The sequence below is a fragment of the Bemisia tabaci genome, chromosome 4 (assembly GCF_918797505.1).
Source record: "Bemisia tabaci chromosome 4, PGI_BMITA_v3".
NCBI classification, from domain to species: Eukaryota; Metazoa; Arthropoda; class Insecta; order Hemiptera; family Aleyrodidae; genus Bemisia; species Bemisia tabaci.
This window is the reverse complement of record NC_092796.1, coordinates 56,702,071-56,727,543: the sequence shown is the minus strand read 5'-3', so window position 1 is coordinate 56,727,543 and position 25,473 is coordinate 56,702,071. Positions and strand designations below refer to the sequence as shown.

General features: G+C 39.3%; 2 protein-coding genes across 3 annotated transcripts in view; one reads left to right on the top strand and one right to left on the bottom strand.

The window, feature by feature from the left end:
• Positions 1-3,772, top strand: part of synr (BH3-only protein sayonara) — a 28,211-nt gene extending 24,439 nt beyond the window's left edge. For both annotated transcript variants that reach the window (XM_072300124.1, XM_019057105.2), the window contains 4 exons: positions 553-697; positions 791-904; positions 2,724-2,828; positions 3,431-3,772. In XM_072300124.1, the coding sequence (XP_072156225.1) occupies positions 553-697; positions 791-904; positions 2,724-2,828; positions 3,431-3,436 (370 nt within the window). In that variant the 3' untranslated portion in view covers positions 3,437-3,772. The remainder of the gene's footprint in view (positions 1-552; positions 698-790; positions 905-2,723; positions 2,829-3,430) is intronic.
• A 3,361-nt stretch (positions 3,773-7,133) lies between these two features.
• On the bottom strand, positions 7,134-23,935 carry LOC109040956 (uncharacterized). The gene is made up of 9 exons (XM_072300123.1): positions 22,956-23,935; positions 20,786-21,038; positions 19,371-19,714; positions 14,924-15,005; positions 13,460-13,907; positions 12,127-12,179; positions 11,648-11,708; positions 10,532-10,613; positions 7,134-8,599 (listed from the first exon to the last, which is right to left on the bottom strand). The coding sequence occupies exons 1-9, from the start codon at positions 23,271-23,273 to the stop codon at positions 8,444-8,446; spliced, it is 1,797 nt and encodes a 598-aa protein (XP_072156224.1). The 5' UTR covers positions 23,274-23,935; the 3' UTR covers positions 7,134-8,443.
• Between the last annotated feature and the right edge of the window lie 1,538 nt (positions 23,936-25,473).

Below are 25,473 nucleotides of genomic sequence, written 5' to 3'. Positions count from 1 at the left end.
AAAAATTGGAATTTAGGAGCGAATTTTTCACCGAACATGCATTGAGACAAGTTTTTCTTGTAATCATTGAATTCTCAATTTTTTCAACGTAACGGTGTAATGTTTGAAGTATCTCTTCGACGTCGAAGGCGCTGTAAACGCTGCTTGCCAGCGCACTATGTGTTGCCTACGATAACTCCAACTGTGAAGTTGGTTCTCATGATATAATCGTGTTGCCAACTGTTTGTAAGTCTCATAGTGAAAATAATTATGTTTTCGATCGAATTTATGACCAGAATCTCTCTGTGGAACCAGAGTTATCATCAGAACTGCCGATCGATAATATCGTCTCTCGAAAAATACGCTAGACAGCGCACCTTGTCCTCCAAGTCTCTCATGTATTGGACGCTAATGAACTAAGAAGTATATTTGAAACGATGATATTTTGAAACGTTGCAATGGATATTTTTTCGAGTTTAGTTATGGATATTCAATGTCTGCGTAAACACGCATTGCGATGAAGTCATTTGACTCTTTATGTATCATTGAAAATGGTTTTGAACGTCTTTCTAGGTCTGCGGACTCGCGATTTACCCTCGCGACAGAGACTAGGAATACAATTCAAGAAGCAGCTTTGAACGTTCAAACAGCGCAGTCACTTTTACCAGCGGTTTCATTTCCATATTGTACGTCGAGAGAAATTTTAGCAATACTTCAGGTAAAAATCCATCTCCTTTTTTTAAAGCATGATGGCATCATCTGCCTTGATAACTAAAATTTGAAATGACCAAGCTTGTTTTCTTTCTTTTAGATTCTTGAATATATTTACACCGACCTGCAAATATGGGAAAGGTACTCACACGCGACTGAAGTGTACAAGAGCTTCCATAAAAGAGTGTCTGCACTAGCCAAGTGGATTAATCAGGTGAACGTGATTGAAGTTATTCAATTTAACAGAATATTACCTTATCGGCACGGTGCAATGGCAATATTGAAATAAAATTGCGATTTTTTTTTTCATCATGAACAATATTTTTACAGTAGGTATTTGGTCAATAAATGACGATTACAAACAATCAAAAAAATGAGCAGATAGGCAATCTGAAATGCAATGAAAAATTGGAACTTATTTCAATTTTATTGCATAAAATTATCTCGCCCCATGATTGTATTGAACCGATTCGGAGATATCGTTCACTTGAGGTTCGCCTTCAATTTACTCAGATAGGCAATGAACCTACCGCGAAGCGTAAAGTTGAAATTTATTCCGATCCATGTTTCCAGTTTTGTCACTGGACTAACTGAGCCCGTTATACAATAGACTTGTCCACCCGAAACTCGCCCTGAAAATTTTGGAAAAGCTCATGAGTAATTGTCAGGGCAACTGTTGTTGAAGTAGGAGTGGAGAGGGACACAGCAATGGTGACACCTAAAAGGTTCATAAAATGTGTAGAACAATTTATGGCTGTTTATGCCCATGCCCAAAATTCTTTGGAGTCCATACACTCTTTTGAGGGACACTCCAAAGAGTTTGCGGCATCATAGGCAACTGATAATGATGCTAAAAATGGCCGCAATAAAATATTTTTTAACTTTGACAATTGAAATTATACCATGAGTTGTAAAAACAACTTACTGCTCCATATCTATGGCTAAAGTGCGGAACCACGTTTCTCCGTCCTACGTCGCCGACTTGTCATACTTTATGCTTCCTTTGGAAACTAGTCAACTTAATTTCTAGAAAACTTCCTTGGGGTTTCTTCTTTAGCAAAATAAGTATTCCGTAAAAATTCCAAGCTAGGTATATGGTTGACTTGTTCCTCCTCGAAGAAATAAAATAGAAGCAAAGATTTTGAAACACCGCAATGGAGATGCGTGGTTTAGCTCATTGGCCATCGATATCTTACCCAGTTTTACTTTAGTCTAACTTTTAGATATTCTGCATCGGTAATTCTTACAATACATTTGCTTCTAAAGTTGCTTCACCGCGAACATCATTCGAGAATGACCTCTATTACTCATACAGAAAGAGGAAGAAAATTGCTCGTAAGTATGGTTCATGGTTGCATAGTGAGGTATCTTTAGTGCTAGCTCACATCATTAACCTAATTGAGGTAGAGATTTGAAACTTGGAGGGTGTTCCTAGATCAAAGGGAGCTACTTTTTGACCCCCCCAAAATTTTGGGGGGGCCCCATTTTGGGGGGGTTACGGACCCTAACTTTTAATTTTCAAATGAGAAGACCCCCTTTGTGATACCTCGTTCGAAAGAGCATAAAAAAGAAAATTTTTCGCGCAAACCGGAAGTCATTATCTCAAACCGTTTCAAAATGGCGGCCGGTCAAAGTTCCAAATGGCCGAAAATTGGCACCTCTGCTATTTGCACATGGATTTGCTTGAAACTCGGTATCTGGGGGTATTTTGGCACGAGAAAAACGAATTTAACGTTAGATTTTCAAAAAAAACCCTAATTTTTCAAAATGGCGACCCGTTTAGGCTCAAAAAGGCCGAAAATTTGACAAACTCGATTTTTTTGCCAATGGATTCACCTGAAATTCGGTATCTGGGGGTATTTTGACCCGAGAATAACAAAATACCCCCGATACCGAGTTTCAAGCAAATCCATGTGCAAATAGCAGTGGTGCCATTTTCGGCCATTTGGAACTTTTGGATGGGGGAGGTTTTGGTGGTGGTATGTCTATGATAATTGGAATATTCATAATGAAAAAAAAAATACTCGTTCTAGATGATGGAGGACACCATCGTTAAGGACGTCTATGAGGTAGATCAAAAAATTGAGGTTCTCTCAGGTGAACTGCGGAGTGAGAGAGTGGAAAAAATCAAACAAAAGGTATGAACTAAACTTTTAGCATAACTATCTGTTAATAATTGCAAACTTGACTGTTAGTTGCGTTTGAAGAAGGACACAATTTTCAGTGCATGATATGCTGGAGGAATGACATAAATACGCATTAAATCGTCATATATGAGTTATTGTTATCTATTATAAATGATAATTAATTGACACTTTCTCTCTATGATGAGTCAAAGTACATGTAAAACGTTCCATCACAAGTACGAGGTGCCAAATACAAAATCTGTTGGTTTCTATAAAAAAATAAAAAAAATTTAAAAAAAAAATTAAAAATCTTAATAACATTTAATGGCCAGAATTTTACGGGTACGTGCTTATTTAAATTATTCATCCGTTATCTTTGGACTTGATTTGTCAAAATCTTAAGCAAAGTATGCCACAATCATATAAGTGGAAAAAAGATAATCTCTTTCTGTTTTATAAATGCACGTTTTAATTTTCTCTAGTACTCACGTGATTTCGAAAAAAGACGCAAAGAAACGTCTTGGATCCTGCAGGATAGGGCATTTGGTGCACATGAAGTAGATCTTTTTTTCACAATGCGTTGAGTAATTTTTCATTTTCTCACATGCATGCAGGTTTAGAGTTTGTGAAATAATTGCTCATAGAAAATTGCTGCCATAAATTTAATTGTGCCACAATATCATACTGGATGCCGCTACTTTTGGAAGTCGACCAGTTTGCAACTTAGCGAAGGGTGATCCGCAAACGCAGCACGTGGAAGATACCCACAGACCTGTGATCCAGCATGTTTGTTCCTCTTTTTCTCATTAAGTTTCCAAATTTTATCAACTGTTTATAAGTTCACTTTAATAAATCCTACAAAATTTGTTGTCAGATTTACTGTGGTGTAGCTAAATTTATTTACTGGTGCGTATCTCTACTTTTTCAACGAGACGCAAGTGTTTGAGCACATCTCAAAGCTTGTGATATCCTCGATTGAAAAATGAAGGGCCAGTGGCGTTTGAGTTGCTGGTGGCATGATAACTTAAGATAGATTTTCTGGTTTCCTCTCGATAGTGTATTTATCTTTCTTCGTGCCACTTGCAAGCGTATACCCACTTAGCCCAATAACAACATGACATGTACCCCACATGTACATGTACATGTACATACCCGGGTCACCTACCTAATAATTTTTTCTGTCGTAGTTCTGATATGAGGCTCACTTACACAATTTAATAACTCTCAGTCAGTGGCGTGGCGTGGCGTACTTTGCAATATATCCATTGATTTGCCATTCAAACTTATGAGAAAGGATCAATGAACAGGGTGTTTGCAAAGCACACCTTGACAATCGATTCTTTACCACAACTTCAAATCGGGAAGTATCGATGACCGATCATTCATGCACGTTTCGCCTCTGCTCTCAGTTCTAGCCTTGTGTCTAGAAAATAGACAAAATTTAACTTTCATACGATGATTTTTTTAGAAAAATTGGTTTAACTAATTGTTTTACGACAATTAGGCAACACTGTAAATTTGTATGTATCAGCGCCTATGTAAATATCCGCAATACCTTGACCCTCGGGAGGATCAATTGAGGGGCTTGGGAGACAAGGCACAAAAGTGCAGTTTTTGAAAAATTGAGGTATTCATGAACTCAACTAAAACTACTTTGAAAGTATATTCTGTGAAAAATTCACGACTAAAGCACAACTTTAAGGCATCAAAAAGTGAGTTTCTTCTCCTCTTTGCCATAAGGGTTCATGTAATTTAGAAACTTTAAACACGTATTTCTTGAGAAAGCAAAAACTGCACTTATGCGCCTTGTCCCCCATGCTCCTCAATTATTGAATGGTTTTTGAGGGGCACTGGTTTTTCAAGTGAATGGTGGAAGGTGGAACTGGAAAAACACGAAACTCGATTTAAAATATCGGAAAATCCGAGCCACATTTTATTTTATTGCTAGAAAACCGGCCGAGTTGATGCATGAGTCGCGCATGACGGTTTTGAATATATAAAAATTTTACGCAAAAACTCTACGTTAAACTATTACTATTTTACGCAAAACTATTTGCATAGATTATGCTGCTTTTACTTTGATGAAATACAACAAGAGACGAAAGATCGCCATCGAAGCATACGTTAATCTAGTTTTTGCATAGAAGTGTATTATTACTCTACGTATGCATGACTGTGCAAGTGACTTTTTTCCCTCCTTGAGAGTCTTGAAAAATAGTCTCGTGATTTTTCAAGCTTGACTGTGGACTTGTAATTGATTAAAACTGGACCAAGTCCTTCAAATTAAAGACACAAGTTGGTTCTAATGTCATACACTTTCTTAACAGAAATGGAAATAGATTTAAAAAATGGAGAGAAAAAGGCGTTTCTGTCAATTGAATCACTATCGGAGTCTAAATGCTCATCATAATGAATAAATGTGTTCCATTTTGATGAGGTTGCCAACCTCAGCAAACCCTACAAACATCCTTCTAAAAAAAGCTAGGAGAAAAGATAAATTTTAAAACATTGTAAAATAGAATGTATTTGCTACAACTGGAGACTGGAGAAGTGCAGGTGACTTTTTCCGTTCGAAGGTATCCGTGTTGCATGCAGAGAAATTGAAGGCGCTTTGGCCTTTCTTGCGCTCATAGCAGCGCCAAGTGCCACAGCCAATCCAAATCTAATTGTAAATCAAAATTCACCGCACCGACAAGTTTACTAGAATTATGTGAGAAAAAGACATGTACGAAAGAAACTGAGCGGAAACGATTTAATGGTGGCGTATCTCATCTTGGCCGTGCTTATTGTGTGACAAAAAAAGGTAGAAGAGATCCGTACACGTATCGGCAAATTTCAGTGTTTTTTTTTTTAAAAAAATTTTACTGCTTTAGTTTTAAGAAGAACCTTTTTTTTTCTAATAATTTACGCACACAATTTTTAAGAACACGAATTGCCCTGAGCTTAACTTTGTGAATTGCGTGGATTTTTGTGAACACTCCGAGTGATTTTATAGCAATGAGTAACCATACTTCTTGGATAATTCCTGCACACTATAATCCGTCTTCTTCTGTAAATACTTCCAAACTGAGTTCCTCCTCGCACAAATGGTAAGCTGAAGCTACATTTTAATGGACTGGAATAGTTGTACAGGTTTTTGCAAGCCTCATTTTCTAAAAATATTTTAAACTGCCGATAATTTTTTTTTTTTTTGCTAATAAGATTCAATGTGAATTCAATTCAGCACAGATTATACTTGCGGCGAAGCAGTTATTGGTGGCCGCGATGGTGGTGGTATTAATGAAGATTAAATCAAGAAGATTTAATGATGGAACAGAAGGAGAAAATTATTCGTACCATCGAAAATTATCATTTTGCATGCACCAAAGATACTTTATGACTTGTGTATGGACCCGTGTAGTTACAGAAAAAGTAAACAAGAAAACTGGTTACTTAGGCTGAAAAAAAAAAACAAAACAAACAAAACAAAAAACATAAACAAAGCCTGAGACATTTTGTGGTGGGTACAACTCCCTGAAACAGAAATATGTAAAAATCATGGGCACCAAAATCCCTAGACCCCCGTGATAACAAATAAAAGTGAGATTATCCTCGTGAGGTTTTTAATATCTTCGTTTCCTGGTCAAGGAGCGAGTTGAAACCACTCCGATACGCCCCAGTCTTTGTGTTTGTTGTTTCTTAAGCCTTGGTTACCTGTTCTCATATGTTCTTGGTATAGTTAGCCAATTGGGTTCCATTCAACTGTTCTATGTCAAAAATTAATCAGCTGTGATAATATTTGTAATATCTTTCTGTCATGTATCATTATAAAGTTTAAATTTTATTATTACTTTATTTGTGCTTCATTGAGGATTTGTCCCTATCAAATTATACGAACCAATGCAACAGTCAATGCATTTTAAAGACATCGTCATGATTGGACATCTCAGACTCAGTTCGGGATGAGAATTTTTCGTTTTTCGAATAAAACACCTTGAATTATTTATTTACAAATGCTCAATCTCCCCGAGATCAAACAAGGTCTGATTTGAAAATTACAGATACTCACACATGGCAGAGTGTGGCGATTTTGAACACGATCGAATAATCGTGCAGTCTGCCCATTCATTGGCAGTTTGAAATTTTCCCCAAAGATGCACCAGGTTAGTGAAATATACTTTGTGCGACTTCATGTGCGCGCTTAAAAGATGTTTAAATACATGTAGAAGGGGAAGGTAAGATAATACTTCTTCTTTTTCGACGTGCAAAATTGCTGTCATATTTGAATTTACTTTTTTTTAAAAAAAAACACACACAACAAGTATGGCCTAGATGGAAAATGAGTTTATTTGCCAGTATTCCTATTATCTACAAAGAAAGTATAGCTGTGCTTAGAAAGTACAAACATTTACGGAATCAAACTCGTTCGGAATCTTGCAAAACAGAGTAACGGAATAATATCGAGAAATCGAATATCTTATACACCAAATAATATTCTAATGGTGTAAAATACACGTTCGGTGCGAGAGTATCTTAGCGTCTATCTAAGGTCTCACTGGGAGGTGAGCAATTTTACGACAAATTTTTTTCATTAATGACTGAAGTGTGGAAACTAGAGGTCCAGGATGAAAAAGGACAATGATAATTTATGAAGTCAGTTCTTCCTGCACACAATTAAGTGGCTTTTTAATTAAAGCTTCATACATATTCTAGATTTCTAAAGAACACGACTGTTCAATTTTTCAAATTCTAAATTTAAATACAATTATGAAATGAAGTCCATTCTAAGTAATGGAACAAACGACTGTCAACAACTTCGAGAAATTGCCCCCATTTTCAGTTCCACCCACGTTCCCAAATGATTCTTCCCCGCACTACGTTCATGCATGATTCTTTCCTTTTTCTCACAAAAAGAGCTTACAGTTAAATTACTTAAAGGATTCTTCTCAAGAATGATTAAGGACGAATCTGCAATAGAAAATAAACAAATTCTGCATTGATTGACGCTGACTCTCGTCAAGAATTTTACTCACCAATGAACAATCCTCGTAAAAATTGGACTGCATTTTGCAATTAAGAATTATAAATTCCGGCCTTGTTTAAAAACAACGTAGGTGCCATTAGTTTCCTATGCGCTTACGTGTTTCTTCAGATGAGCCAGGATTTATAGCTCCAAATTGCAAAATACAGTCCAATTGGTTGTGCATCAGAATTTTGAAAGATAGCTGCTATAGGATATCTTATGGCTCCTATAGCCATTCATATACGGTCAATAACAAATCCTATACCTAAGCTATGGAGACAATAAAAAATCCTATAGCCGGACTATGTTCCAAAACACTATTGCCCAGCCAATTTTTGCCAGGGAATAAGACTCTCTACACCATCTCAAAAAACCAATAAGTAGGTAGGTAGATAAACAACCAAGTTTTTTCCATCTCCACATGCACAGTCTTTACTGTGCCTCGTCTGAATACACAACAAGAAAACTAAAACTGACACGACGTTGCAAACGCTGATCCACTCCTCTGCTCCGGAAGAAGTTACCTTGCTGAATGCTGGAAGATTAAAAGGATGGTTTGATCTTTGAAGCAACCGCAAGCTACTGCCGGCTATCATGTAACTCCACTGCTGGTATCCGATTCCGATCAGGTTTGGATTTTCTTTGAGTGGCTCTGTTTTTGAGTCTCGGTTGCGCAAAGAACGGTGTCATCGTTTTCGAAGTTGACCATGTCCTGTTGTCCGAATGTGACCTTGCTTTCGTCAGAGAGAGTGAACGAATCTCCGACACTGCTCACCGCTATCTATTTTAATAATTAGGAAAAGCTCATAACTACTCCGAATTGATAGACTTTTTTTCTTCTTTATGAGAGGGGAAAGGGAATGCTCATTGAAAGCGGTTGGTAGAATTTTACACCGACGCACAGTGGATCGAGTCAATTAGAGAGGGCGAACATGAAATTTTTGACAAAAACTGCGAATTTTGATGTTTCTTTCGTCACATTTTGAAGATCAAGGTGTGCTCCTAGAAGGAAATTCCACGAGGAAACCAATAGTAACATTTTTAGATCCTTGAAGTTTTGTATGAACGGAGTTATAAGTCTTTAAAGTTTCCAAATTTTGTCCGACCTTTACTATTGACTCGACCCACCGTGCGACGGGACGATATGTATATAGTATCACGATGGTCAAAATGCGAGACCACGTGCCTTTATTGCGATGTTTCAAAATTTCCGCTCCTGTTTTATTATCTCCATAAGAAAAGAAGCCAAATTTTCAGCTTTTTTACACAGAATATATTCAGCTAAGAGAGACTAAAAATCAAGAAAGTTTTCAAAAAACTGTGTTGACTAGTTTTCCGAAGAAAAAATAAAGTATGACAAGACGTCTGCAACGTATATAGCAAATGGAGATACGTGGGTTTCGTACTTTAGCCATCCATAAGCGATCGCCAGTATAATTTTTCTATTCTTGAACGTCGATTACTGTGCGTTTATTTGTCTACACTGAAAAAAAAAAAACTCCGGCCGTGGGAGCCGCAATTATAAAGGTTATATAGACATACCGTCCGTTCCGGGCTCAAAGGCCGAAAATTCCGGCTACTGGAGGCGTAGCTTCGATTGCTCCGGTTCAGAGGCCGAAGCTACGGCTCCAGCAGCCGGAATTTTCGGCCTTTGAGCCCGGAACGGACGGTATGTCTATATAACCTTTATAATTGCGGCTCCCACTGCCGGAGTTTTTTTTCAGTATATAGCAGGGAGCAGGGACACCGTTGACTAGAATCGGCCTGACTACATCAAACGTTGTCTAATTTCCTTGCTTGTTCAAATTTTTTCGCAAGAAAACTAAGCAACATTCTGACTTGCAATTCTGTGAATACGCTCTTCCTAAATAGTAGAAAATTCCAAGGAAGTCTCAAAATTTTATGTGGTTTAGTTTTCTTTTTAAAAATGTGAGAGGATATTATGCGACGGGGTATAGGGTTAGGCTGATCCGAAATATTCGTCTAATTAAAGCAGGTTGAGGATATATCGTCGCCCCTGACATAATGGCGTAACTGCACTCTGCAATGAACCCTGTCGTCCCTACAACTCAATGCCTTTCCAGGCTCATCTCAATGTGTAGTTACGCCCTTATGTCAGCCAAGCGACGATATTATGCAGAGTGTTATTTCTGAAAATTCTCCAACAATTTAAAACCTGGTGGGGTTACATTGCCATGGGATGTTGAGGATCATCGTGTGTAGCTCTTTCATTTGACATAAAAATAATTTTCCGATTTCTTTATTTAAAAGTAACGTGGACTATCCACCGGGACAGAGACCTCGGACGGAAACTATTTTCTCGCCAGCGGGCTGATTATTGAAACTGATAGACAAAGCTCTAGACAAAGAAGACATAGGGAGTATGGAGTATTTCTATTGGTTGAAATGGGTGTTCCTCATAGACTAAGGGAGTTAATGATGGACTAACTATAGGGTCTATCGTGAGTTGCCGTTAGTTAGTCTATTACCTACTGCCTGTGTCCTTTGCAACCACCAACTTCCACCAATAGGTTCCCTCCATATCCCTCTTGTCATATTTGTCTATAGCTTTGTCTATTAATTTCAATAATCAGCCCACTGGTCTCGCCCCTTTACAAGATTAAGCCACCTTACTAGGTTTAGCTGTGAAAACATATTCTCTTGGAAATAATCGCAGTGGCGCTGCTCTGCTCCTGGGAGTGCCCATACTTACATCCTCGTCGTTGTCCATTGATAGTTTCTCGTACGAATCCGACGTAGAGAGATTCAATTGACTCAGAGTTCCAAAGTACCTCCTAGTAAAAAAAAAAAAAATAAAAATTAAAGGAATACGTAACACGCAAAGGCAGAGTCTTTAAAGGTAAATTGAAGTGGACAGAACAAATGACTAACCAATAAAAATGAGATTTTCACGTTGAACTTTTCCTAAAGGTGTAAGATAAGGAGAGTAATCATTCCCAACCGGACTGAACGAAGAAGATCCACACTGAACAGTGGTTGTCGAGTTGTCACGTGATAAAATGGTTTACTTTTCTACGCTTGCGTTTAAGTCTCCGAGCTTTCCTGTGTACTTGCTGTGTTAAGGAGTCGTCCTTAATAATAGAGTTAGACGAGGAAATGTTTCCCATGCCTATCACAGCCAACGGAACTGGACGAGCATAGGGAGTTTGTGACTTCATGAAATGTTTTACTTTTTTACGCTGTGTTTAAGTCTCCAAGCTTTCCTTTCTCAATCTTATCAATATAGAGCCTATCCATTTAATGGACAAATTGTCGCCCCTCTGAAGTGAGCGCGTAACTCAATTTCCACGTGAGCTCTGGTTCACGTATAAATCCATGATTTCTAGGGCTCGTGCGGAAATGTAAATACGCCCTACTTCAGAGGAGCGACGAAATGTGACTTGGAATATCATCGTTTAGAGGTTAATTATGGGGCGGTTTTTTATTAAATGCCGCGTGGAACTTTGAGCTAGGGGCTAGGTTCGCAAAGCGGTGACAAGAGAAGCGTCACGCACTAATTCTTACAACGAGCCACTCTCATTCTGACCATCCGCCTTCAAAAACCAGGGTAGGCAAAGTGAGCTGTTTTGGAGCCGCAATAGTTGCGTGTAGCGGGATTATACGTTCACTGGGTCAGTACTTGACACGTTTTGAAATGATTCATGTGGCGTATGTGAACCAGGTTTCGACCACACATGGGTGCGAAAAAACGACCTCGGTATATAGCTGCAATAACTACTTTTAATGTTTGAATTTACATACGAAACTCAGTGTAAAGAAATTCAAGCATTGATTATCCAATTTGTTGTGAAATAATAGTGTCACTTACTTTTCAGTAAAACATCGCATCAACTCTTCCTCAATAGATGGCCCTCGTTCTTCTTCAGAACCTACGAATTTAATAGAGAAATAACATCAAAAGTTGACAAGTACTTGAAATTTTATGCAATTTTTAAATGTAATGAGTGGAGAAAATTCACAAAAAATTCAAGAATACCTGACAGCCGATCACTAAGAGAAACTGCCCGCATACGCGGTATATTTGAAATGTAGCACTTGTTTGAAAAGGCGTATTGCAAACTACTCAGATTGCGCACTAAGGAGTGGATTTCATACTTTTTTGATGCGCCCAACGTGATTTTCGAGCAAATTTACCCTTATAAATAGTATTGAATTGGCTGTATCTCCTGCGTGCAGCAGATCAACTGGTTTTCTTTGTCGTGTTGAGAAATTTGAGTTTCCCTTTTGAGGACCCTTTTGCCTAATTGCATCACATATTTTGTTGCGGATGAAAAAGGAGAGCATTACCTTCTGAATCTGCAAGAAGTTTAAATGAGTCTTCATTTTTTTCTAAATCTGCCCTGTAAAAGAGGAGAAAACAAGAAAAAAGATGATGAAACGTTAACTTTTTTTGGGGAAAAATTGCCTTAGATGTTTTTCTTTGGTCTGCAATCCATGAACTAACATGGGTACATTGCATGAGATGCATTTTGTAGAAATTGCAAAAAACTAAAGGTGGAATTTTCACGATGCCCTCTCTAAGATAGTTTATAGGTAAAGCTCTACTGTACTTGAACGCCTTGCTTCGAAAACTCGGCAACTTGGAAACTAATGAAACTTCTATTTTATTGCAGAGAGGGTTATTTGGGGGATGCGTACCTCATTTTACGCCTACCCATTTTTTCTTTATCTTCCCCCTCCTTATTTTTGCATTAAGATGGTCGGTAGGTGCGAATTCCACTTGTTTCGTAAAGAACGCATATCCAAGGTTTAAGAACGTTCATACCCGACCATTTAAGGACCAAACAGTTTCATTTTTTTGCTATGGCGTCTTTTGAAAACTGATTTACACGCACCAAAAGCACCCTTTATTCACCGAAAATTTTCAACTGAAATCAGTTTTCCGTATTCGGGATTTTTCTTTCCTCGGAATCGGATACTTTCTGGAACGAGCGATTCAATTTAAAACATAAAGTTTCAAATGGACTAAAAATCTAAAATAACTTTTATAAAAATAAATTTTAAAAAAATTGAAATACAGCCATAGGTGGATCCAAGAAAAAGCGTAGGGGGCGTGTGCCACACCCCCCCCCCCCCCGTTTGCTCCAATCAAAGGATGATAAAAAAGGGAAGGAAGGGAGAAGGATGAAACTGAGGAAAGAGGAAGGGTTAACGCTTACATCTGGTAATAATTATTCATGACGAGATTGACTCAAACTGCTTATCAGATACTTTAAAAATTCGAAAATTTTGAGAGGGAAGCCCCCGTTCCGCCCCCCCCTTTCTCGCCATTCGGCAAGACTGGATTCGCCTACGAATATAGTAATGTGCTGGTTACACGCTCAAATTTCCATCAATTTCCGATCAAATTGTGACTGGTGCGCACCATCTACCATCAAATTTCTGCGGCCTGCAAAAATTTGATGGTAGATGATGGAGCTGTGGGGTTCATCCTTCATCTGATTTTCACACAACCGTGCTTATTCCATGCTTATTTCAATCAACACGCTGTTTTAATTAATTTTACACATCAATCTAGATAACCATCGACCGCCATCTTGGTCATAATTTTGATCGAAATTTGACGGGAATTTGATCGTGTAACCAGGCTAAGGGTTCAAATTCAAGAAATCTATAGTACCTCCTGAAGTTACGGCTATGGAATATTTTGCAAAATACAAAGGCAACGCAAGAGATGAGCCAAAACGAGAGGACGAGGAGGATGACCGTGCACAAATAAAAGACAGCGCTCGGATGTTCCGGAATGTGAGACAGTATTTTCGGACGGTTCACAAATGCACTTCTGTTCGCGTGACGATTGCTCACGAGGCTTTTTCGGGAGCTCTGAATGTCCACCAAACGCTTATCGGGGGACGCCACTTCAATTTCTGGAGGAGGCTCGATAGTGGACACGGTTTCGGGGAGGCTATCATCAGGTTTTGATGCGTCTCCCTGCAATCCATAGTGCATGTAGTGGTTAAGATAATCCAGAGCAGAGGAGCTGCTTCGTGGCGAAAATCCGGAGCCAAAATTAATTTGGGGTGACAAACGTCTTGGAATGGCACATGCTGCATTTAAGTCGTGAAAACCTTGACGAACAAACAAATAATGAATGAAAGATCCTTGGTTCACGGTCATGCAGTTAGTCGAATATATTAAGCATATAGATACCCTGCAGAAAATAACGAGATGGAAAAGGTTAAGAATGTGGCTGATATCAAGTTGGATATCTGCAGTGGCGTGGCGTGCTTTGCGATATATCGATAGATCTGTCCTTTAAACCTAAGGAAAAGGATCGATAGACAGGGTGTTCGCAGCGAGCACCTTAATAATCGATTCTTTACCATAGCTTCAAATGGAGAAATATCGATAATCGATCATTCACGCCACGCCACTGGATATCTACTCTGCCGTGCTGAGGAAAGCGCCGTACCTATGAGCCTTTAGACGTTGCCAAACGCCTTTTGACCAATCACGAATTTTCGAGAAAATTCACAAGAATTTTTCCTTAAATTTTCGGGAGAGTTTTTAAAAAATTTCTTCGAATCCTCCAGAGAATTTTGTTCGATTTCATTGAAACCGTCGGAGAATTTCAATGAGATATATCTATATCTTTCCTCAAAAATAATTTTTTTTTTTTTTCTGGGAGGAAATTTGGTAGCATTCGAATGATCATACGGCGCTCCTGTTAAGCACACAAAACTGATAGCTATTGAATCTCTGCTGATATTTGTTAAATCTCTACTAATGCTAGTAAAAATCTTAGTGATACCAGGAAAATCGGCCTACTCGTTTTTGACCATTGATATGAGTAGAAAGTGAACAGATATGAGTAAACATCCAGTAAATATTGGGATGAACGTAGAATTTGTGATGTCTAATAATTGGACGTATTTCTGTCAAACGGAACTATGTGCATTATGACGTGAGCCCTGTTATACATGTATTCTTATGGGTCTCAGGGCTCATGTCTTAATGCACATAGTTCCGTTTGATAGAAATACGTCCAATTCAAAAACTAATCACCGCACTGAAGAAATGACAAGAGCGATTATATTTTAATTTTATTAATATAAAGTTTTAGTTAGGGTGATTGATGATTTACCTTCCTCTTTGATTGTTTCAATGATTCGTAAAACTCCGCCAAACCCAACGTACCAAGTTTCATCCTCTAAATGCGGGATAATCTATAAATAAGGAGTGGGTAGGTAAATTAGATACATTTTATGTTTCTTTGATGGAAAGTGACATAAAGTTAACGGTGGATAGTGAATTTCATACTCATGATAAAAACAACTCATCATCGTGGAAAAACGAACTCCTCACATTCTCTGAGAAAATGACGTAGCACTCTCCTAATACCTAAATCGGGTCTTTGAGGAACAGTCAGAGAGCCCGATGACATTTTTTGACATACTCGGGACACAAGTTTTGATAACTTAAATCTGAACTGAAACGGAAAGCGGTTGTCTGCCACGTGTTGGTACACACTACAACGTGGTCAATGATTTCGTTCAGTGTCCGTGCATGTAAGGCTACCGGTTTAAGTGGCCAAAACATGTGTGTCGAGATCGTTACAAAATGCCATTGCGGGCTCTCTAACCAAAAGAATCATTCCTCTAATTCGACTGAGACATGCTAAAAAGCGTGAATTTAAAATAAAAAACTAAGCAGCACTAACATGGAAAAATCCCGATTTAACTCAAAGTACCTGGTATATTTTGTTCTATGCAGTTAAGTGCTTTTGTGGATGGGTCAGATTCAGAAACAGAAGTTCTTCACTGGAAAATACAGTCCAACCTACTCTACCAAGGCTTGGGGGTGGTTAGCAAAGTCAACACATCATTTCTATTGTCAACACTTCCGAAAGTCAAGCCTTGGTCTTAAAGGCTGCCGTGAGGTAGGTAACATCTGAACGCATTTCAATATCTGAATGAGTGTGTTGACTATGCTTACCACTCCTGATGAGCCTGACTTCAGAAGTGTCCCAAGAGAAATAGGAAGTAACTTGCTTACCACCCACTCTCAGCGTCTAAGTATCTCGTCTACGATCAAATTAGGGCTTGAAGAATCGCATTGAAGAATCGCAGAATTTGATATTTCAGAAGTTTTGTTTCACGTCTCTAGTCGGTATGACTGTGAACCCAAACGATGCTAGAAAAAGTTGAAAAATGACGAATAATTTATTTTCTGTCAGTCTAAAGTCATGCTTCCTTTTGGGGAAACGTGTGTTATATTATCGATAAAAAGACAAAAAAAAAAAAAAAAAAAAAAAAAAAAAAAAAAAAAAAAAAAACCGATCGCGCTGGCTTTCTTAATGGGCCAAAGTGCGAAATCACAAATCTCTATTCCAGAATTTCAAAATATTAAGTTTTTTTTTCTTCTGAAAGGGAGAGAAAGAGAGAGAAACAATCTAATTTTCGAATATTCTGCTGCCAGAGAATAAAATTTTAGGTAGTTTACAAGGAATTATGGCGATTATAGGACATTTCGTCAACGATTTTGTCCACGCACCTGTTCTTTCTAGTAGTTAAAGTCCACGCGTTTTTTCGGGGCTACTATTTCGCCACGGAGGTGTTGCACAGTATCATACGAGATTGAAGGCACCCCAACGTATCGTGATTGATGGCATCTTTTGAAAGCAAGAAGTTCCCTCGCAAATAAGTACATGGAGTGACGAAGACAAAAAGTGAGCGGTAGTAGAAGAACTTACTGAGTCCTAGTATCTGTATTCAATAACGTTTAGCATGATTCTTTAACTTCATTAGAGGAACAAGTGACCTGATCAATCAGAAATATACTCCAATTTACCACGAGAAATTTCCCTTTTGAATCAATAAAGAGAGTAATACTTGTCTAAGGGAATAATGCTTACATAAAAAGAAAAGTCACTTACTAAAAACAAAAACCCTCTTTCATTCCGCTATTTTGTTCTTGATTCAAAATAAAACTTCTTACGGCATACTCAAGAATGTTTCTGCCTATATCGTGTAAATTTTTTCTCTGATGAAATTCAAAAATTATGTTAAACTTATTAAATACGGGTGCTAGAACTTAGTGAGTTTTTAGACTACCGCTCTCTTTTTGTGTCGTAGTATCTTGATTTATTTTGCGAGGAACGTTCTATACTCTTAATGGATACCTGTCATTTTTGATACGTTGGAGAACCTTCAATTCCTTATGATACTGTGCGACACCTCTGTTGCGATCTAGTTGCTCGAAGCGCCGCAGCGCGGCGGGCGAGGGTGACTAGCGCGACACGCGCACTGGCGCCTACAAACCTAACAGGGATACTTCACGCATTGCGCAATGCGTGAAGTATCCCTGTTAGGTTTGTAGGCGCCAGTGCGCGTGTCGCGCTGGCAGCACGCCGCCTGCTGTTCCGCTATGTGTTTGGCTCTGATATTTAAACTCGCGGAGCCAGCGTTTTTCAACTCATAATTTTGAAATGTTTGCGCACTCTGCGTAGATTATTCTCATATAAATTGATGGGGGAAAAAATTTATTAAATAAAAATTTAATGTGTGTTTTGTGAATATTAAGGTGGCTCCGTGTCAAAATTACCATCAACGCTTGAACCAGGTCACTGTCGCTTATTTCACTCGTGGACGTAAGCTACAGGACAAAATAGGTGCGCGGACAAAGAATCGTTGACGGAATGGCCTGAAACCATTATGGCGACTAACTTTTAAAAGAAAAAATAAAGCATGACAGGAAGTCTGCAGCAACATTGCAAAAGGAGATACGTGGTTTCACACATTGGTCATCGATATTTGGTGCAATGTAAGATCACTTTTGAACACGTGAGCCTAAGAGCCTTTTAAACAGCAGTTTCATGAGCGTATTGAAAACCTCTTAGAGATCTCTAATTGTTTTTACATTTAAAACTGAGCGCCTGTAGTTTTATACGTCTTAAGATTCTGTGACTGTGCATCATAAAAAGGACAAGTTTTCAGAAGCTGGAGTGAATTTCAAAAGCAAACATTTGAAAAAAGATCCTTACAAGCGATTAAAATAATTTGCTACTGCAGATAATACTAAATATACGAAGGAGAGGTGAACATATAGAGTGCTCTCACGACGAACATTGAGTAAGAGCAATGGATTGCGCAATGAAAATCTCCACGTCTTTTTTTAGGTTTTTTCTGACTTGTTTCATGCGAAAATCGAAAACCGCGATGTCTGTAATACTAGAACAGCGCGAAACAACGCTAGTCATGCCGCGTCTAAGGATGTCCGCGTCAAGCTGGCGTAAGGGAAACACGACAGTGGCGTGGCGTGAATGATCGATTATCGATATTTCCCTATTTGAAGCTATGGTAAAGAATCGATTATTAGGTAAGTTGTTCGTTCCGAACATCATAACTATCGATTCTTTTCCAAGGTGTAAACGGCAGATCAATCTATATCGCAAAGCACGCCATGCCACTGAAACACGAGCGCCTTCAATTAATCTATATGCAACACAGACATCTCATGAACACGAAAAGTTGCATCTAGGCTCTGACGCACTATCGTGTGGTTCTGCGTTCGTCCCGTCGCGTGGCGTTGTAGAGATTGGAGAGGGATTAGAACTAAGGGTCACGTAGTAAATGCAGTCTTCATTCATGAATAAAGAGGGTAAATGAAGCAGTCATGAATAAAATTCTTGATTCTTTCTTCCTCCTATTCTTTCAGTGTATGAAAATGAAAAATAGGACGATGTTGCAGGCAATTTTTATAGTTTTACAGGAGTCTTGCGGGCTGATTGTCGAAAGTGGTAGACAAAGCTATAGACAAAGAAGACAAAAAGGATGTGGAGGGATCCTATTGGTGAAAGCAGGTAATTGCAATGGACAAAGGCGGTAGTAATAATAGACTAACTAACGGCAACCCTCGAGGGACCCTTTGATTGGTCCATCATTTACCATTTTAGTCTACAAGAATCACTCTTTACCAATAGGGTCGCTCTATATGCGCTCTATATGTCCTCTTGTCAATCGCTTTGTCTATCAATTTCAACAATCAGCCCGATGGTGCCTTTGTACGAAAGATGTCAACCTAAAAATGACGAGGAAATTTCTATTTTTATTAATTTTCGAAATTAATTTCATCGCTAATTCAATAGGGGGTGAGGAGGAAACTCGTATCTAGAGTGTGACTCCTACTGCTATTTTGAGTGAAGGAAATGGTGATGCGCATTGTCAAGATGAAGAATTGTCATGATTCACCTCCACCAGGTCTTCCTCATCTTCGAGAACAGGGAAAAGAGCACATCAACATTTCTTCACTCTATTTAGGCATTTCAGCACTTTATATGACACGCTGTCACTCATTCATATAGGTAACAACCCATTTTTTGCATTTTTCCTCTGTGGCATGATATTGCAAATTTTTATCCGTGTTTTCTTTTTCGAAAAAATGATTGCTAAAATTTTCAATTTGAGGGGGAAATTCGGGATTCTAGGTTTTTACGAAAAACTACGTCATGGATTTATGTGCCTCAGAGTCAAAGATCCAAAATTAATTCATGCTATAGAGGGTTAACTCAGTACCTATATTTTTGAACTTACCTTAGTAATAATCCAACGGTAAAACTGGACTTGAAACGTCTTTATAGGATTATAGCATTTCCCTTGAAAACATTGAGTAGGGAAGGTTCTCTCTCGACTCTCTTGACTGGGTCTCAGGAAGTCCTTCGCCTTGTTGTCGAGACACAAAACGCTCGTTGTGTAGTATCTGATGAGAACGTCAGCAGAGGCGGAACTTGACAAGCTGTACAGACTGCGCCTCTTGAGAGGCACAGCCATAGCACGGGGTTTGTCATCGTCGTCCAGAAATGGGAGCGGAATTTTCAAGTCACTTGGAATCCAATGAAAATCCTCACGCGATGCATCACCCGAGAACCCCGTGGGAGCTGAAAATCAAGCATTGACACTCACAAAACGACATCTTGCAGAAGTAGAAGGCCAGTAATTTACTTAAAATAATTAATAACTCAATTTTATCAAAAGCTGCACTTTCTGCGCCTTGTCCTCCAAGCCCCTCATTTCTAATATTCTTCACTCAGATCGAGAATTAAGTTCAACTTTTTGTGAGGCTCTCATCATGGAAACATAGGTGGATCCAGGGTGGCACCTGCTTTCTCTCGTTCGCCCGAAAATAAGGCGGGGGAAATATTGGACGAAAAAGAGAAGGAAGAAACGGAGGATAGAAGAAGGAAAAATGCTCATATTTGGTAATTATTCATGAAGAAATTGACTTAAACTGCAAATTAGATGATTTAAAATGCTTTTAGATGCTTTAAACCGGCCTCCTGTGGTGTAGTGTTTGTAGCGCTGGCCCTATACAGCCATGCTACGGAAAAACGCCGTATGAGCCTTCAGACGTTGCCAAGTTTCCTCCGATAAAATACTAATTTACTAGGAAAATTGCGAATATTATTTTCCAAAATTTTCAGACATTTACGCAATTTAGTCTAAAATATTTGAAAATATCGAGGAAAAATATGCATGAATGTAGGCCAAAATACATATTTTATCAAGGGAAATTTGGCAACTCTCGAATGTTCATACGGCGTTCTTCCTTAGCACGGCAGTATAACCAAGAGCTCCCGGGTTAGATTCCCGGCCAGGTGACCTGAGTTTGATGATCTCAGGCAATGGTCACCTGGGGCTGGTGGTAAGCGTAGGATTAGCCAACATGGGCTATTTGAAGCTTGTTAAAAAAGGGGGGGGGGGAGAAGAAGAAGAAAAAAAATTCGGCAAATTTTCTGGAGGAAGCCCAGGCGGAGGAAGCAGTGGCGCCTACAAACCTAACAGGGATACTTCACGCATTGCGCACTGCGTGAAGTATCCCCGTTAGGTTGTAGGCGCCACTGCCCCCTTGAACTCTCCTTACGCCGCGCCCCTCTCCCAGTCAGAATTGTCTAGATTGGCCTATGGATGGAAATAGTGCCTTATAAGTAGTGGATACTTCCGCTTCATACCTCTAAATTCTTGGGTGATGAGGGCTTGACAGGGATCTTCGACATCGGCAACCGAGAGTTCTAAAGGCTTTGCTTTTCGCGCGAATCGGCTCAAACTTACTGGATCTCCCCAGCCTTTCCCGTCAGTGCCTAAACTTTCCTTCAATCTGCTCTCTAGGTCGTATAAACGTTTCATCTGTCGGTAATCGATTTTTCCTTCATAATAAGCTTCTTTAGCGAGCGATAAACCGTAGGTCTTGAGGTAACCACCTACCTAGAAAAAAATCATGAGTTAATATAGCATAAATTAATTGGGGCTAAAACGCAAATTGATGATGAAAGGCATGTCACTTGGACTGCATTTTGCAATTTGGAACTATAAATTCGAGCCCGGTTTAAAAACAACGTATGTGCCATTAGTTTCTCCATGCACATAAGTGTTTTTCCAGAGGAGCCAGAATTTATAGTTCCAAATTGCAAAATGCAGTCTTCTTGTGATTTTTCAAGCTGACAGCGGCGCAGGATCAATTTTTGACATCTTTAGACGATCTTTGCGTCAAATGATGCAGATTCATGCAGTGGAGAAGTTTGAATAATCGCGTATCGATATCTCCCATTTGAAGCTATGGGGAAGAATCGATTATTAAGGTGTTCGTTGCGGACACCCTGTTAATCGATTTTTTCCATAGGTTTAAATGGCAGATCAATCAATATACCTACTAGCAGCAAACCCACTGCCTCTAATTGCTGCTGCATTGTTATTCCCTCCCTTTCCTGCCGTATGGTAAAATAAGGCCCGATTTCTTCACACATATAGAATTTTCTGTAAAAAATTCATTAATTGAAGTCCATTTGTTTTTCTTCAGAGAAAAATTAAGAAATAAAAAAGAAAATAAAACAACAGCGAGTGGTTTGAAACGTCGCGAGCGAATTTCATGATGTTCGACAAGCAGCATCGATGTATTGACCTGCACCGAATGCACACCTTGCATTCGGTTTATTTTACGTGTTTTTCATGGGATATTTGGCAATGTCTGAAGGCTCATACGATGTTTTTCCTCAGCACGGCAGCATCGGGGTATAAGCTTTTTTTCCTCAGACATGTCCAGACATCGTCACCTTCCAGGCAAAGTATCACAAGCGCCATGCGACGTTCAAAAATTTCCGCCGCCATTATATTTTTTACAGAAAAATTGTTCAACGAAGCTGTCCGAAAATTCCACCGAATTTTCTTTGTGCTGCCGATAAAATTCGGTGAAATTTTCAAACAGATTCAACCAACAATTCCTCAGTAAAAAAATGAAATGGCGGCGGAAATTTTTAAACGTCGCATGGCGCTTGTGATACTTTGCCTGGAAGGTGACGACATGTTGCGCTTTCGAATAGGGTTACACTATGTCGTCACCTTTCAGCCAAAGTATCTTAAGCGCCATGCGTCGTTTAAAAATTTCCGTCGCAATTTTATTTGTTTTACAGAGAAATTATTAGATGAATCTGTTTGAAAATTTCACTGAATTTTATCGGCAGCACAAAGAAAATTCGGTGAAATGTTCGGACAGCTTCGTTGAAAAATTTCTCTGTAGGAGAAATGAAAAGGCAGCGGAAATTTTCAAACGTCGCATGGCGCTTGTGATACTTTGGCGGTAAGGCAACGATGTCAGGACACGGTGAAGGCACTTTTGCTTGACCGCCCTTTGTTACCCACACATGTCACACATCTGGCGCCCTCCCCCCGCACTGAACAAAAAAATCTCGGTGTATTTACTAAGAGAAGGGTAAAATTACCAAGAATTCAGGGTTCTATTTATGATCCCAGTTTTTTCTTGGTAAAATTACCATTTATGGAATTGGTAATTTTACCGAGAAATCTCGTTAAAATTATTGAACTTTCTCGGTAATTTTACTGTACCTTGGTAAAAACGCCAATATTTTTTATCGACTAAGGTAGAATTACCGAGATAAAATGGCAAAGTTACAGGGAATTGATCACCAATAAAAGTGGTATTCTTACCTGAAAAAAACAGTAAAAATACCGGTCTTTAGGTAAGCTTACCAGTCTGTCTTGGTAAAATTACCAATAATTGGTAAAAAAAAAAGTGAGATGGTAAAGTTACCAACGGACCTTGGTAAAAACGCCGAGAATTTTTTTTTCAGTGCAGGGTGGGTGACGTAATTTATGGGGGGCCCTTACCGTATCAGCAAAAGCAGCGTAGAGCAACCGGCGGGCGGCACTGTGTGCGGGAACCTCTCGGACGGTTCTTTCGGCAAGCTCAAAATACTCGCACATGCGAACAGCATCCACGGGAATCCTGGTAGGGACGAGCTCCTGCATGAGGCGCCTGGCCAGAAGAAGCGCCACATCGCTGCGCTCCCAGCAGTCCTTCTCCAAGTCCATCTCCCTGAAAAGCACCGTTCTCACATTCGAAAACCCACGATCAACCCGCTCTTGACACGGCAGACCCCAACAGAGCACCAGAATAAACAACACAAACCACCGATCAGTTCGCATCACGAGCACTTCCGCGCCTGAGCTTTTGGCAAAGTTGCATTACGCCTTCGCGTCGGTCACACCGAAAATCTTACGGGGGCGGATTTTTTTTATTATTTTATTTTATCGGTATGCTAACAAACTACAAGGAGTATTCAGTTGCCGCACAATTATGATGACTAGCATATCAAAACAAGTGAAGACTTAACATTAGATTTTATGAGGTTAACGCACGGAATCTCAGTCGTCATTCATCTGACGATAGCTCTTTCTCACTCAGCTTGGTTAAAAGAATATGTACAACACTATCGTGCCAAGGAAAAACGCCGTATGAACCTCTAGGTGTTGCCAAATTTCCATCGAAAAATTACGAATTTATTGAAAAAATAGACAATTTTATTCGTGGTCCTATCTAAATTATCCGAAAGTTTCAAGGAAAAACATGCATAAGTTCCTTCGAAAATACATATTTTTTCGGGAACATATGACAACTCTCGAGTGTTCATACGGCGTTTATCCTTGGTACAGGTGAACAGCTGTTCAAGAAATTTGAATTTTTTCCAACGAGGTTATTAGAGTGGAAACCTAATGATCGGTGCCTTTACCCATTTTTTGACCCTTTCAACCCAAAATGCGCATACATACAATGCCAACATATGCCCAATAGCACAAGCGCTCATGCTTCTTGCTATCGTGGAGCTAGTGTTGCTGTTACATATGTAGCGACATAAATCAATGGAGTGCTTGCATGTCCATGACCAAACCACCTCCATGCGAAACCACATATCTCCATTGCGGTGTTTCAAAATTGCCGCACGTATTTAATTTTTATTTCAGGGACAAGCAAACTTTATAGCTTGAAAATACAAAATATTTTGCGAACAGATAGGATAAATCAAGGGAGTCTTCAAGAAAATTCATTGAATAGTTTTTCAAAGAAAAAATAACGTATGATCGACAGGAAGTCTGCAACGTTGCAAACGGATGAGATACGTAGTGGCTATCGATGTGTCAGATCTTTGCGATTTAGGGATTGATTCTATCTACCGGAAGTTGATTTCAGAGGAAACCAGAGGCACAATCGTGTTTCTCGCGAAATTTTACATGAGAGATAGTGCCTAAATCGCAAATCTCCGACACCCGCAAGAACTTAATTGTTGCCATGAGCACTGTAAAGTGCACTTGCGTCTAACTTGAAATCAGTAATTTAGCAACATTTGTTGTGTTGTTATATCCCGACGTTTGTTTATTTCCGGTGTGATTCACTCAAACACTACATCTGGCTCGTCACCCTCGGTACTCTCCAGCTTACAATAAGTCACTTCCTGATGAAAGATCACGTAGCGGTGTAGCCGTTATGTTATATAACATGCTGTTCACTTACATATTTGGGGGGGGGGACCGGCGCGATCACTCCGGGGCCCCCATCACAAGAACCCCCACTACGAGATACTTTATTTTTTCATTACGCTAAAGACTGCAAAAGGGTTGCTCAAATAAATAATAATTAATCAATTTAATTTTCAAGTCCCATGGAAGAACCCATGCAGGCTATAATCTGGTACAAAATCCACAAAATTTGCATCATGGTGGCCTTAAAAGCCATCTATAATGGAGTTAGTTTCCAAAATTTTCTGGGGAGGCCTCCGCCCCGTGGACCTCTCCCCATGGTCCAAGGTTGGGTATCGTATTTTTAATGGAGACCAGATTCTAGAAAGTGATTAGCTCCACCTATGCTTGGGAAGGGGGGGGGGGCGGAGCTTACCATTGGGTCGTTTTTATTGATGAATGGACCACTAGACAAGGTATGAAGTAAGCATTCTGATACATGTTTCGGGACCAAAATTCCACGTAGAACAAGATTCTTGTATTGAAAATTACCGAAATCAACTCCTAATGAGATTTTAACGTTTTTATTTTACATTGGTTACCGGAAATTTGTATTGCCCGGTTACAAGAAACGAGATACTCTACACGCTACGTGAGTCCAATCGCGCACTACAACGGTTTCGGTAGGCTTCCCCTGGTAAAAATTGGCAGTAGAATCTGTGCTCCAAAATACCATAGACCTACAGCCGACTGTAAGATTTCGACGGTGAAACTACCAAACCACGTATCTCGTTTGCGGTGTTTAAAAATCTACGCTCACATTTTATTTTTTTGAAGTAGACCAAATCAATATCATTCCTTGAAATTTTCACGGAATTTTCTCCGCACAAAG